Source organism: Tyto alba, unplaced genomic scaffold, assembly GCF_018691265.1.
Source record: "Tyto alba isolate M040663 unplaced genomic scaffold, T.alba_DEE_v4.0 Super-Scaffold_13, whole genome shotgun sequence".
Taxonomy (NCBI): domain Eukaryota; kingdom Metazoa; phylum Chordata; class Aves; order Strigiformes; family Tytonidae; genus Tyto; species Tyto alba.
In genome coordinates, this window is record NW_024881275.1 from 37,066,934 (window position 1) to 37,079,850 (window position 12,917).

General features: G+C 35.3%; 1 protein-coding gene across 9 annotated transcripts in view; it reads left to right on the forward strand.

The window, feature by feature from the left end:
• ERCC6L2 (ERCC excision repair 6 like 2) overlaps positions 1-12,917 on the forward strand; it is a 112,698-nt gene that overhangs the window by 40,051 nt on the left and 59,730 nt on the right. For 6 of the 9 annotated variants that reach the window (XM_032985607.2, XM_032985608.2, XM_032985602.2 and 3 more), the window contains one exon: positions 246-400. In XM_032985607.2, the coding sequence (XP_032841498.1) occupies positions 246-400 (155 nt within the window). Of the gene's footprint in view, positions 1-245; positions 401-517; positions 1,572-9,748; positions 11,339-12,917 lie in introns of those variants that run through there. The other 3 variants (XM_032985609.2, XM_032985610.2, XM_032985604.2) reach the window with 3 other exon arrangements.

Consider the following 12,917-nt stretch of genomic DNA (forward strand, 5'->3'; position numbering starts at 1 on the left):
AAAAATCCACACTGAAATGGAAGCAGTATTAAACTGTCTGGATAAATCTGAATAACTCTAATGATTGTTGTTAATTTCATAGAGCTGAGTAACTTTGTGCCAAGTGAAATCGTAACAAATTTTACAACTCCATGTAAAACTTCTTTTAAACTACAATATCCTTCTTCAGTACAACTGTGTACCTTCAAGGTTTTGGAATAATGAACATCTTTGATTGTGATTATATCTTTCCCCTAATGTACCAGATGGTGTTCAAGAAGTGGCATATATTCATTCAAATCAGAATGTGGTTGGATCCAGCAAGGCTGAGAATCGCTTGAGCCGGTGGGCAGTGCGAGACGTATTTGAGTTGAAGCAGTTTTCCCAGCTCCCTGCTAATGTAGCAGTCTGTACTGCCAAGGTAAAGAGAAATGTTTGGGAAATGTTGTTTTTACTCTTTATTTTTATCCTCGTTTTTCATCTCAAAAAGCTCTAACAAACTTGTTTTTCTGTTAATGGCCACCATGAATGATCAAAGCCACTGAGGATGGGAGGAGGAGGAGGCGGCTCAAATGGAGGTCTAATAAATTACTTTTATGTTTTGTTTTTTTGGGGTGGTTTTTAAATTGGTCAGCTCTGAAAGAATTGGGAATTAAGCAGCACAGCACCCTCTGTGGGATTTTTCTGTGAGAGAAATGGTAAGATTAAAGATTGGGTGTTTGAAATCAAATTCTGTGCCATGTTTTTCTGATTTGAGGCTTGAAAAAAACTTCAGTTTGTCCTGGATCCAGTTAACAAACATCCAGTTGCCACAGTATATGCCATAATCTCTGTAGCATATAAAGTCAGACATAAATCAGTTTGCATATTTTATTTTTTGGGGGGAGGGTGGGTGGTGGGCGCATGCCGTTGCTGTAATGAGTGTAATTGTCTATGCTTAATGTCTGAAATGTAAAACTAGAGTTTACTGGGAGTGCTCATTTGCAGCAACAGATACATTTTATGCTTTTTGTTGGTCATGCATCATGTTTAATTACATTTGGAATACATACAAATCTGGAATAAATTCAGGTACAGCTTCCAGATTTTTTTTCTTATTACATAACGGTTTTAATCTACTCTGATTATCTGGACACTTTGTTGTTTGCCTTGTAATAAACATTTTCAGTTTCCTAGACTGATTCTTAAGATAAACCACAAGCATAGATTAAGTAATTGGTGAACGTGCAGTTTAATCTTTCCAAACATGTTAGCAATCACTATAGAAATTGTAGCCATAAGACTATGTTGTTCTGGGGTGTTGAACATCCACAGTGGCTAGAAGAGTTTCTTCCAGTGTTGTTCATGTACTGTATTTAATTAAGCCATTAGCAGGGATGCCAAAGAATTTTTACACTGGGAAGATCAAACCAAGCCAACCAATAAAAGTGAGGCCTTTTCAATTCTAACACATTTGCATTAGAATGTCCCTTATTAACAGAAAAGCTCATCAAAAATACTCAAGAATACTATGGAAAGATACTTATTTAACAGCGATGGCTGACAACGTTATTAAAATTAAATATAAATGAAATAAAACTTCGAGGAGCGTACTTCGAGTAAATGTCTGTTGATCCACCTATATTCAAAACTAGTTTGTGGGAGTTCATTTGTATTGTTCATGTACATTACATCTCATTATTTAGAGTTTCTGTGGGTGCAAGTATTAGAAATTAACTTGATTAACTTGTCAGGCAGTTATTCTAAGGTATCTATTTTTCACTCAGAAACAACAGTAGTATCAATTCTCTTGGAGATCTAAGTAGGAAGAAAAACATCAATAATTATGGAGAAAGCTGCCTCTCCCTTTGCTTCCTGTTCTTTCTTTTACGTAGAGGCACTAATCTAGAAATAATCCCTAGATGGCTGCCTATTCTTAAAGGCGGAGCTTTGAATTTTTTGCACTCCGCTGAAACAAAAAAAGCTGCCAAAGCTTCCTAAGACAATTTTGAAATATGAGCTGCTTAGAATGTTACTGCTTCTATTTTCATTTCTTCATTATTTTATTTTTATTTTAGAAGGTGTTCTGTGAAAAATGTGATCATTATTCTTCTGGCCATCAGTCTTTGCCAGTTGTTTTTCACTTATTTGCCATCAGTTTAAATTAGGACATTCACTGTTAGAGCTACTAATGGTGTTACCATAAAGAGAATACTGATTTCAAGTGAAATTTAATAAAAAAAGTTTTTCAACGGATTAAAATAACACAATCTGTAATACTTAAAATACAGCTGAACAGTTAAATTTCTATCATTATTTTAGGTAAATAAAATGATACTATTAAATACTGGAATGTTAATTGTAAACTGATAGTTATTGGAAGAAAAACTAAATTTTTGTCAGCTGAAATTTCTCACTGATGTCACTTTCTAGTATTATTGGTCTAACTGTGTTTCTCAGAATTGTTGTGTAGCTCTTTCTGCTTGTTCTGGGTATGAATGATCACATTCTTAATTAGAAGCTTTTTTTACAGTGTATTTGTACTGAAGCTTTATTTGATAGCAAGATGAAGGCTCCTGAATAATGCCCCGATAATAATTATGTCCCTTTTTAAACACACTTAGTCAAATTGTCTTCTTTCTAAGTAGGAGTGACCAAAAAAGGATCTCTTTCATTTCATAGATAGGTCCCTTTGGGACAAAAGTAAAATACCCTTTGTGCTGTTCAGTTTACCTATGCCAACTCTGTCTTCCTGCTTTGCAATTTCGCTCTGCAACCTGTTTATAATAATTTATGACTTAATAAAGCCTAAATAAATTTTTCAAGAAATGACTAATATCTCTGTAAATGGGATGGAAGAGTACTTACTAACAAAGTAATCCATTGAAGTGTGGATGAGTTGTATGTTGGGAAGTACAGTTTTTCCTACAAATCTTGGTTGAAGCCAGTGAGACGTTTTTGCTTTCTGCCTACGTATGAATGTAGCATAACAGGCATAGTAAAAAACAGTATGAAAAGCAATAAGTAATAAACAAAATGTAATACATATTATGCAAAAGTAACCAGCTGAGACAACATCTTGTAAAAAACATTGACATTTTGCTGATTTCTTGCTATTGATCACATTTTGGCTTCACTAAATTCCCATGAACTTTTACGTGCTAGATTAAGCTCTTTAGTTTCAGTAGTTGATCTATGGAAACTAGGTGAATATGAGTAACAGCAAAACCAAGTTGCTGGAAAGCAATATAAAAAAATGTCATCTTTCTGGTTTTCTACCTGCAGTAGTTAAAAGGAATATAAATTGGGTTTATCAGTCTTTTCTTTATTGCTGAAGCATGAAGACAAATGTAGTCACTTGAGTTGCAGAAACTGCTTAAAACTGGAGCAGACTGCAAAACCTGTGAAGACTTCCTTCAGAGAGAGGTTGCGTGGGAAGAAGATCCTAGAGAGCCAAGGTAGAAGGGACAAGGACAGGGGGCAGGGAGTCTTGTTGATGAAAAGAGAACTTTGAATGTATGTAACATCTTGTTTAAGAACATGAGTAACTAATGAATAAATAAGCTTGGAATTAAATTGGTTATAGAAAGTATAAGATTTGAACTTTGGGTTAAGAAAAGGTGTTCATCTTGGTGATAGTTTCTTTCTTTAACTTGACTTCATAAGGTCTGCATTAGATCTGGACAGTTGAGACTAATGAAATTCACAGTTAAATATCTCTTAACCCTTTAAACTGTAGGTTTCAATCAAGTGTATATTTTATGCAGAAATAAGTAGTCAGTCTGTCCTTAATGTTACCTGTGCTAGTATTCATATACACCAACTACCTTTTCTTTGAAATAATAGAACATATTATTTTAACCTGCTGTTTTTCTATACTTTGAAGTCTTAAGGGAACAAAATCTTGGTTCTTATTATGAGAGATAGGTCTTCCTACTATTTCTTTTGTTCTTGCTTGCTTTGTGCTCCAGGTTGCCTAACAGTCCTGGTGCTTGGTTTCAGGACTGCTGCAGAACCTTTGACTCTTCTTTCGACAGAGGTGGTAGGGAGTGCTGTCATACTCCCTAATTTTGTTTGTTTTAAAAAAAAATGTGCAAACTGTCTAATTTAGCTAGACCAGTCATGTTTATATTACTGAATGCTTGTTTAGTGTGTATTTCCATAAGTTCTGTATGACTATTGAAAATACAGTTAGGCAACCAGAAATAAGTAATTTCTTGCCACCAAGAGATAAAAATAGGACATCATGAGAGCTCTCTCACAACTGACCAGCTATGAAAGGTGAGATAAAATTAAAAATAGTAGAAGTAACAGTATCAAGTATGCATTAATTGTAAAAGCAAGAAAATAAACCATATTTTGGTTGAATATCATTAGTCAAAATAAATCCTGTCCAGCATCTGAATTAAAGAAGTGTAACTATTTTAAGATAGTTTGTATATGACAGTAGTAGAAGCAAACAAACGTGAAAGGTTTTTTTTATCGCATGATCCTGAAGAAAGGAAAATAAATCGTGTTTTGGGGAATATATTTCCTTTATCACAGAGGTCCACAGGATTGCATAGAATTAGAATAAGATTCTGTAGCTGTTAGGTGAGAGTAGCATTTTCAATGAAGAGAGATCCTGTTGTCTTATTATAGAGGGAGCTTTCATAAATAGTCATCTACATCAGTGGAGATCTGCTTATACTTTATTTTGCAAGTATAATCAGGGAGGTACTTAAAAGACTAATGAGGTTTTTTTATATAGACATGGCATTTCTATCCTTGATATCCCTTAAATGTAGAATATTTATAATCACAACAAAAATATTTTAACTTACTACCAACCATTCCTGAATTGCACATATTGTTCTGTGTCTGAGGATTGTCCATATTCTGACCATTGATCACACCTAGCACTGTCAGATCTATGCAGATTTTGAGAAGAAAGGACATAGGAACAGTATGATAATCTTCCCTCAAACAGTTGATGTTTCTGATAGTGCTGCTTATGTGAAAGGCTCTGAAGTGTTGCTAATTAGAGATGTTTAAGAGCCTCAGTAATGAAAACAAAGCCAGGGATTTTTTTTCCATGCAGAAGTATGGTAGACAGCTGTTCCTGAAGAAATTTTGGAGATACAGATTATACCATATTATAGGTTGATAATACATCTCAACTTCCTCTGTAGTTCTAAAAATGTATTGTACATCCCAGAACCAAAGTGTCTCAGAAAGCAGTCAAGTGACTCTCTTTGCAAACTAAGGTCTTTGGCTATTTGTAATCTTTCATACCAAGTCATATGTTGTTGTGGTTTAACCCCAGCTGGCATCTACACCCCAGGTGTCTACTCACTCCCCCTGCCTGCCGCAGTGGGATGGGGTAAAGAATTGGGAGAGTAAAAGTGAGAAAAATTGTGTGTTGAGATAAAGACAGTTTAATAGGTAAAGCAAAAGCAAAACAAGGAATCCACTCACTGCACCCCACCATCAGGCGGGAATACAGCCACCTCCAGGAGAGCAGGGCTCCATCACACATAACCGTTACTGGGGAAGACAAACACCATCACCCCAAACTTCCCGTCGCCGCTGCCCCCGCCCCTTCCCTCCTTCCCTCCTTCTTCCCCCAGCTTTATGTGCTGAGCGTGACATCGTGTGGTCTGGGATATCCCTTGGGTCAGTTGGGGTCAGCTGTCCTGGCTGTGTCCCCTCCCAACTCCTTGTGCCCCCCCAGCCCCTCGCTGGTGGGGCGGGCTGAGGAGCAGAAGAGGCCTTGGCTCCGCGCAAGCACTGCCCAGCACTCACCGGACCATCCCTGTGTTATCTCCAGCACAAATCCAAAATGCAGCCCAATACCAGCTGCTATGAAGAAAATTCACTCTATCCCAGCCAAAACCGGCACATAAGTGTTAAGGCAGAAGCTATGGTCAGATCAATGATGCCATGATGCAGGAAGAATCACACCAGGCTTCAGTACTCTAAACATCTGAGGGTAAAAAATGCAAAATATTTAGTGTGGCAGATACCAACTCCAGTAAAAATTACTGAGAGCTGGTCTTTGTTGGTTTCTTACACATATGACCACAAAGTACACTTGATACGCTACTTACAGAAGATTATTTGTAAGAAGGGTTTTCTGTCTTTATGTAGAAGTGTGAGTGAAGAAGATTATATTAAAAGTTAATCTACTGGAGTAAATAACTTGATTTTTTCCTGCATTATTTTGTTGGTTTTAGCAAACAGACTTGATTAAAAACTGTTTTTTCATGAAACAAGTGGAAGATTATTGTCGCTATTACCCCATCACTATCTGTTAAGAAGATAGCTGAAAACCAAAGTGAAGAACTACCTTGTGTAACTACAGAAAGAAGGATATTGGAAACAAAAGCATCTAAAAGAAAGCATGTGAAACGAACCTGTGGACTGGACCTGGTGTCCTTATAAAGCCAGACTTATTTTCAGAGCAAACCTACAGTTATTTCAGCCTTTCAGGAAAAAAAAAAAAAACTAAAAAAAAAACACACAAAAAACAAAAACACCCAAAAAATCCCATCTTGATATTTTGCTCAAAATTATTCTGACATTAATTTTAGGGGAAAAAAAAATGAAAGTGTTAACAACTTCTCTAAGACCTTAATAATCTACTAGTATTTTTAGAGGTTTAGATTTTTTGATCCTTTTTTTTTTCTTGAAGGTTCCATATTCCAAAGCAACCTGGCTAATTTTCAGTGCAGGGGCTTTTTACTTACTTTGCTTTTTGGATAACTTGCAGTGTTATTTGTGAAGCTTTTTCTTAACTACCATAGGAAATAGAAGCCTCCATGAGGCAAGATTAAACATCTTTTTCAAAAGTTTCAAGTCTATTCTGAATTAAATGACTGCATTCCTTAATTAATTTCTGTGTTAATTGTCAAAAACAACCTGTGTGAACTGTTTTATACAAGTACAGAAGTCTGGAGTAGGTTTTCTCTAGTTCCTGTAAAGCTGAATTTGTGTAGTATTTCTTCAATAGGAACTTCGGGGGGGGGTTGGATCATGGGGAAGATGTTGGAGAGGGCTTGGAGGCTTCACAAAAAAGACAAAAATGGGAAAAGGCCATACTAAATAATTTGAAAAACTGATGATGTCCCACATTAGAGCTAATTTGCACTTTTTAATATGTCAAAGTATTAGTCACAAGAACTTTTACTGTACCTGTTGAATATGTGTAGTCTTTTTTTTTTCACTCAACTGCATGTTTTCAACTTAAGTTTACTTAAAGTTTTACTGAAAAGAAATGTACAAAGACAGCCATTCAATTGAGGATTAATCACTATGGCAACAGAAATGTGGTGACTGAAAAGGGGGAGGATGTATTCTCCCCTCAGCTTCCTGCCAGCTGTCATATTCAACCTCTGCGGCATGAATTCAGGCCAAAATGTAGACTGTGACCAGCTCTAAGAAACTATATCTGTATTTTTATAAATTCGTACAAGAATCGCACTATAAAAGAAGACTTAATCCTCTGAATTGGATGACAGACATTTGGCTCTCTTGCCAGTGTTTGACAGAGAAATAACGGGATGCTTTGTAGTAAAACCTGGATTAATGGTAAACCCCTCTTTATGTTATTGCAGTGTGGTGTAAATGAGAGAACTAAGCATGCTGTCAGCCTAGGAAAAAACGTGCCCTTTGTATCTCCAATGCAGATTTAAGTGCTGTTGAGAATACTGTAAATACAAAAGTTGTGTCATTAAGAACTCCTCTTTATCTTATTTGTATTACATTGACATTTTGTAGATTATTTAAACAAAGACTTTCTATCAGTTATAGTAACTTTGATTGCAGCGTGTTTGCACAGCTTTCAGATTCAACAAGTTTGGATAGTAGTTTACAAAGAGTAGGCTTTTGGGAGATAACATTCCATTATCCTTGCTCTTCTAGGATGGGGAATGCTATTCAGCTTTAAAATAATTGTTCCCAAATGATTGGCCTGTAATGCTGCTTTATCGAGTTTACTGTTTCAGTTTACAATGGAATTAACCATTTCACTATGACGTTTGGTGTTGGTTTTTAAATACAGTGAGTTCATGTGTGGCATTCTGTGATGCTTGTAGTTGCATTTATGTTATGATGTATGTGCATGGCTTTTGGTTTTGCTGCTGTTTGCTGGAGGAGTGAGAGGGTGAATGAAGATAGATGCAAGTCTACAGGCTTCTGCTGGAATAAGCAATTACCCTAACTTTGAATTCAGAGATAGGCTGATTATCTCCTCTCATTCTCAACAATACTAATAACTATGTTGATTTATGATCAGGTTTTTGGTGAAAAAAAAAAAAACATGAAAGTGGTATGGCTTATAGGAATTACTTTTCTTATGGAGTCAACAAATTAAATAAACTGCTCCCAGTGAGAAATTCTTTCTCTGTTACCTGACTGGAGAAGAAACAGAAGTAAATGTGAAATAGAACATAATCTGTCCTCAGTTGACTGCATTATCAATTCTCCACTACCAAGCAAAAGATTAGAGTTTATAGAATGTCTATGGTATCAGTTTATACAAGCAGAAAATGTAGATGTGACAACCAGAGGAAAATAACATATTACTCTGATAAAATTTCTTTACTTTTATCATCAGGAATAGCTAAATACCTGTCTCTTGGTATTGGCAGAATATTTTGAAAGAGTAATTTGGACTCAGAATAAGCATAATAGCTTTCATAGCTTGAAGCGTATTTCAGCTATTAGTCTGCTGGGATACCATCAAATATTAGATACCTTTGTGGTCATAGCCAACATCCTGAGTAGCTTTGTTTGGTTCAGAAAGTTTGAATATAAATGCAATTGTCCTAGAGTATTGTAAAATTTTAAGGTATGTTAGCTTCATTTATCTAAGACAATTGAGATACTGACCATTAGCTATACAATTACCTCTAATTCTCATTCTGTAACCTTGTTTTGTTAGAACAGTAGACAAATTCAGTCTGAGACTGCTTTTCAATTAAGAAAGTTAAATTCAGAGGGAAAATTAATGTCCATCAGAAATCATTCTAAAATATAATGAGACTCAGACTTATTTCAAACTCTGGAATGGATAGCTCACCATAACTCTCTGAAGTACATAGTTTGCTCAGTACTGTGTCCTCTGTCAGTAGAAAAGCAGTTCTCGTTTTTTAAGAATCAGGTGAAAATAGAGACAGTGTCATTATTTGATAACCTTTTTTATCATCTTGACCATGGGGACCTAATTTTTAGAGAAACTACATGAAATTTTATGTGGATGCTATTATACTTTATCTGCTTTGACATGCAGAATAATTTAGGAAGAAGTTCTTGTTTGACATGTGTATGCGTAGAAGAGAGAATGAAACAAGGCAAAGAAGAAACAGCTGTGTATCAGATGTTTCAGCGTATTTATATACGTCCTGACAAGTATAGGTAAAATCAAAACAATATCTAGGAATAGCATATGTTCAAGAAAAACATACAGAAAGGTCATAGTAATTCATACATATTATGGGAAAAGTTAGAGAAAAAAAAAAACCAAGGAAAACTATAAAGGGAAAAAAGATGAGCTGAAATAATTTAGAATTGTAATTTGGGTAGATAAATTCACTGAAATGCAGTAAGTATTACCTGATCAAAATATTCACAGTTATCCAAACCCATTGCAATTCACAATATATTTAGAAAGTCATGTGTTTTCCCAGGTTTTGCAGGGAGTGGGAAAATAAAAAGTAGAGTGTGGTATAAATGTTTGTAACTCACTTGTAAGCTGTGGTTTAAGAGGACAGTCACTGAATTCACTGTTTCATGCTTTTGTATGATTTAGGTGACTGCAAGGCAGCTAGAGATTTGAGAAGGCCTTTCTTGTTTGTTTTAGAAATGAAAACAAACAATGAAACTGTGCAATGGAAACTATCCTGGATATCTGGCATACCTGAAGAGAAAAGCCTGTTAACACTGTTTTCAGCTGTGAGTGGGGAAGTCAGAGAGGCTTATTGCTGACTGGAAGTCAGTATCTGGCAAGATACTTCCCATAGTGATACTCTGGATCGTCGGGAAGTAAAAGAGGAAGACGTTCACACACAGTACAACTATGGCTGAGCAATAATTATGCAAACATATTTTCAACTTAAGATTCAGGCTTTTGAAGGAAGTTCATTATCCTCTAAGTCCGGTGACTTGAGGAATTGCCACAAATGTGAGACAGCTTAAAAAAACAGGTTTCTGAATCTGTTTCTGGTTTTTTTTTTTTTCTCTACTCATCTTACTCCTAGCCTCTGCTCACTTACTCTCCCATACATTTTTACCTTGCTGTACTTAAAAAGATTATGTTCTCTTTTGCCTTGCTTGAAGGGGCTGGAGAGAGGAAGAGGGAAGTCACGGCTTAAGGTCATCTCAGTCATGTCTGAGGGTGCTTATACATAGATTAGGATTCATTGCTTCAGAGTGTAGAGCCACTTCTTTATGCTGCTTGTAGGAAGAACAGATACTGAAACTCTGTGCTGTCAAAGATAGACAAAATTTGGTTTTGATAGGTGTGTACTGTTTTTAAAACTTCTGTAATTATGCAATAGGAGACAGCTGGATTGTACATGGAGCTAACAGATCCTAGAGTTGTTGGAGATTCAAGATGGAATCTCTAAGTAGAAAGTGACTGCTGCATTGTGGCACTTAAATTTTTGCTTGATGCTGAGCTGCATGTCTTCGTTATTCTTTAAGAGCATTACTCTTAAATGTGAACTGGTGTGGGACTTTAAATGTGCAGATGCTACCATTTTTGGTGGACTCTTGATTACAGTCTGTATGTAATATGTAACTCAAAGAAATGGAAACTGATTATTGGTCTCCAAAACTTGATACATACTTTTAAGGGTAAGAGACATATGTAAGAAAAAAAAGAAGGAATGGAGGAAAAGATCTTCGGTGGTAGGAAGATACAGCATTTTTATGTTGAAAACCCCTTAGACTAAACGAAACATGAAAGGTGAAAATAGATGCTTTCTTTGAAGTATTTTTTCATCTGTGGTAGGAGTCCCTGGGTTTTCTGAATGCTTTAAAAACTATTTTCTGCATAACTATGTAATAATCCTTCTTTCCTATTGGAATATATGGAAAGCTTCTTCAGACTAATTGCAGTAAATGAAGGGAGGGTAGGGTAAGAAAGCAGGCGTAATACAGGAAGGAATGCCAGCACTTATACATGTTATTTTCCCTAGTTCGCAATAGCAGTTAACAATTTCATTTTACTGTACTTCCGTTAACTTTATTTCTCTCCATTTACTGGGATATTTTCTGCATTGTAACACTCATGTAATTTTTTGCATACAAAAAATGTTTCCTTCTACTAAACAACTTGCATCTGTGGCCTTTGTCTTGTATGTATGCCTTTGAAAATAAACTGTTTATTTCTTTTGAACTTTGTATGAAGATTTTCTTGACGAAGTGGAAATGCACAAAGTTGAGTAAAGTAATAAAAAGTTACATTCAGTATTCAATCAAAATCTTTTATCTTTGATGTAGAATAAATCATTTTGTTGTACTTTTTTTTCCCCACCAAGGTGCTCATTTGAGAAAGGAGAAAATGTGAAGAATATAGAAATGTATAATGGTGTTACAGATAAATTAAGTGCATCTATACTGAATTATCAAATGATGAATAAGTATGTAGGCAAATGTAAGTGAAACTTTTCCACTTTGTACAGTGGAAGTTTCATAATATGCTCTGTGAATGCATATTGTCTTTAATATAGTTAAATATTTAGTAAAGACTAACTGCTTTAATCTTTTTGTAAAAATTCTTTTAAAGTTCATAGATACTGTATGCTCTACTGAGTATTTCTTCAGCTTTGTCATATGTATTTCTGAAGACTGATCAGAAGATGTGCTATATGGTACATGATGAATATGTTTTAACACAGTGTGTGTGTGTGTGATGGTATAATGTTTGGCGAGAATGTACTTGGATTTCTATACTGTGGTTTTTAGTTGTCACTCAGAATAACTTGCTCATAATCACATATTTGAAATTTTTAAGCATATTCACATCTTAGTGTGAGAGAAAAACATGCTATTACTTGTTTAGTTATTGGATGGAATCTTAATTTCAGGAGAAATAATTTGTCTCACTATTTATGCTATTTGAGTTTTTGACTACTCTTCTCCTCCCTGTGTTAAATTGGTTAACATTTTTCAGTAGTTACATGGCTGAACCATAAAGCAAAGCCAGACTTGCTGTTTGGCAAAACAGCTGGATTTTTCTTGACCAACAAAAATTTGACTTGTTCTTCTTAATTCTCCTTTCTTTTATTCTGTTGAATCACTCTTCATAGTCCTAAGAAATGCTTATGAACTGATCCCTATAGTCTTTCCATTTTCCAATAATGATTTGAAAATGCTGTAGTCAGATCTTATGGCATTAAAATGTTCTTTCAAGAAGTTCAGCAACACTTGTACTTACCCAAGTATATTAATTAATACACAGTACGCTAAGCTAAACAAAAATATTGTGCACTTCCAAATGCACAGAATACTTATTGTGTTGAAGGATTTTTTTTTTTCCTTTATTATTCCATTCTCTCGATCTTAACATTAATTCATAAATGGTCTGACATTTAATAATATAAATAGATTAGATGTACTGTTGTTAGTAGTATAAGAACAAGAGTCAGAGGTTCCTAGCTGAATCAAATTGTATTATTTAAATCTTGCTATGTGAGATAGTTTTATGCATGTGATGCAGATGGTAATTCAGGTGAACAAGACCAGTACTGTAAAGTCAACATGGGATTTCATGTAGGAGCAAATAATGGGGGGACGCACACAATAGTTTGGTAGAGAAAGTGCTTGAGGAACAGAAAATAGAAAGCTGCTGAAAGGAAATTTTCAACGTGAAATAGATTTCAGTGGGTGAGTTAGAAGACAAACATTGAAGGAGAATCAGAAAGAAATCAGCCATGAGAGGGAGGAATTAAGGAGAGTTATACACAAAGTCAAAC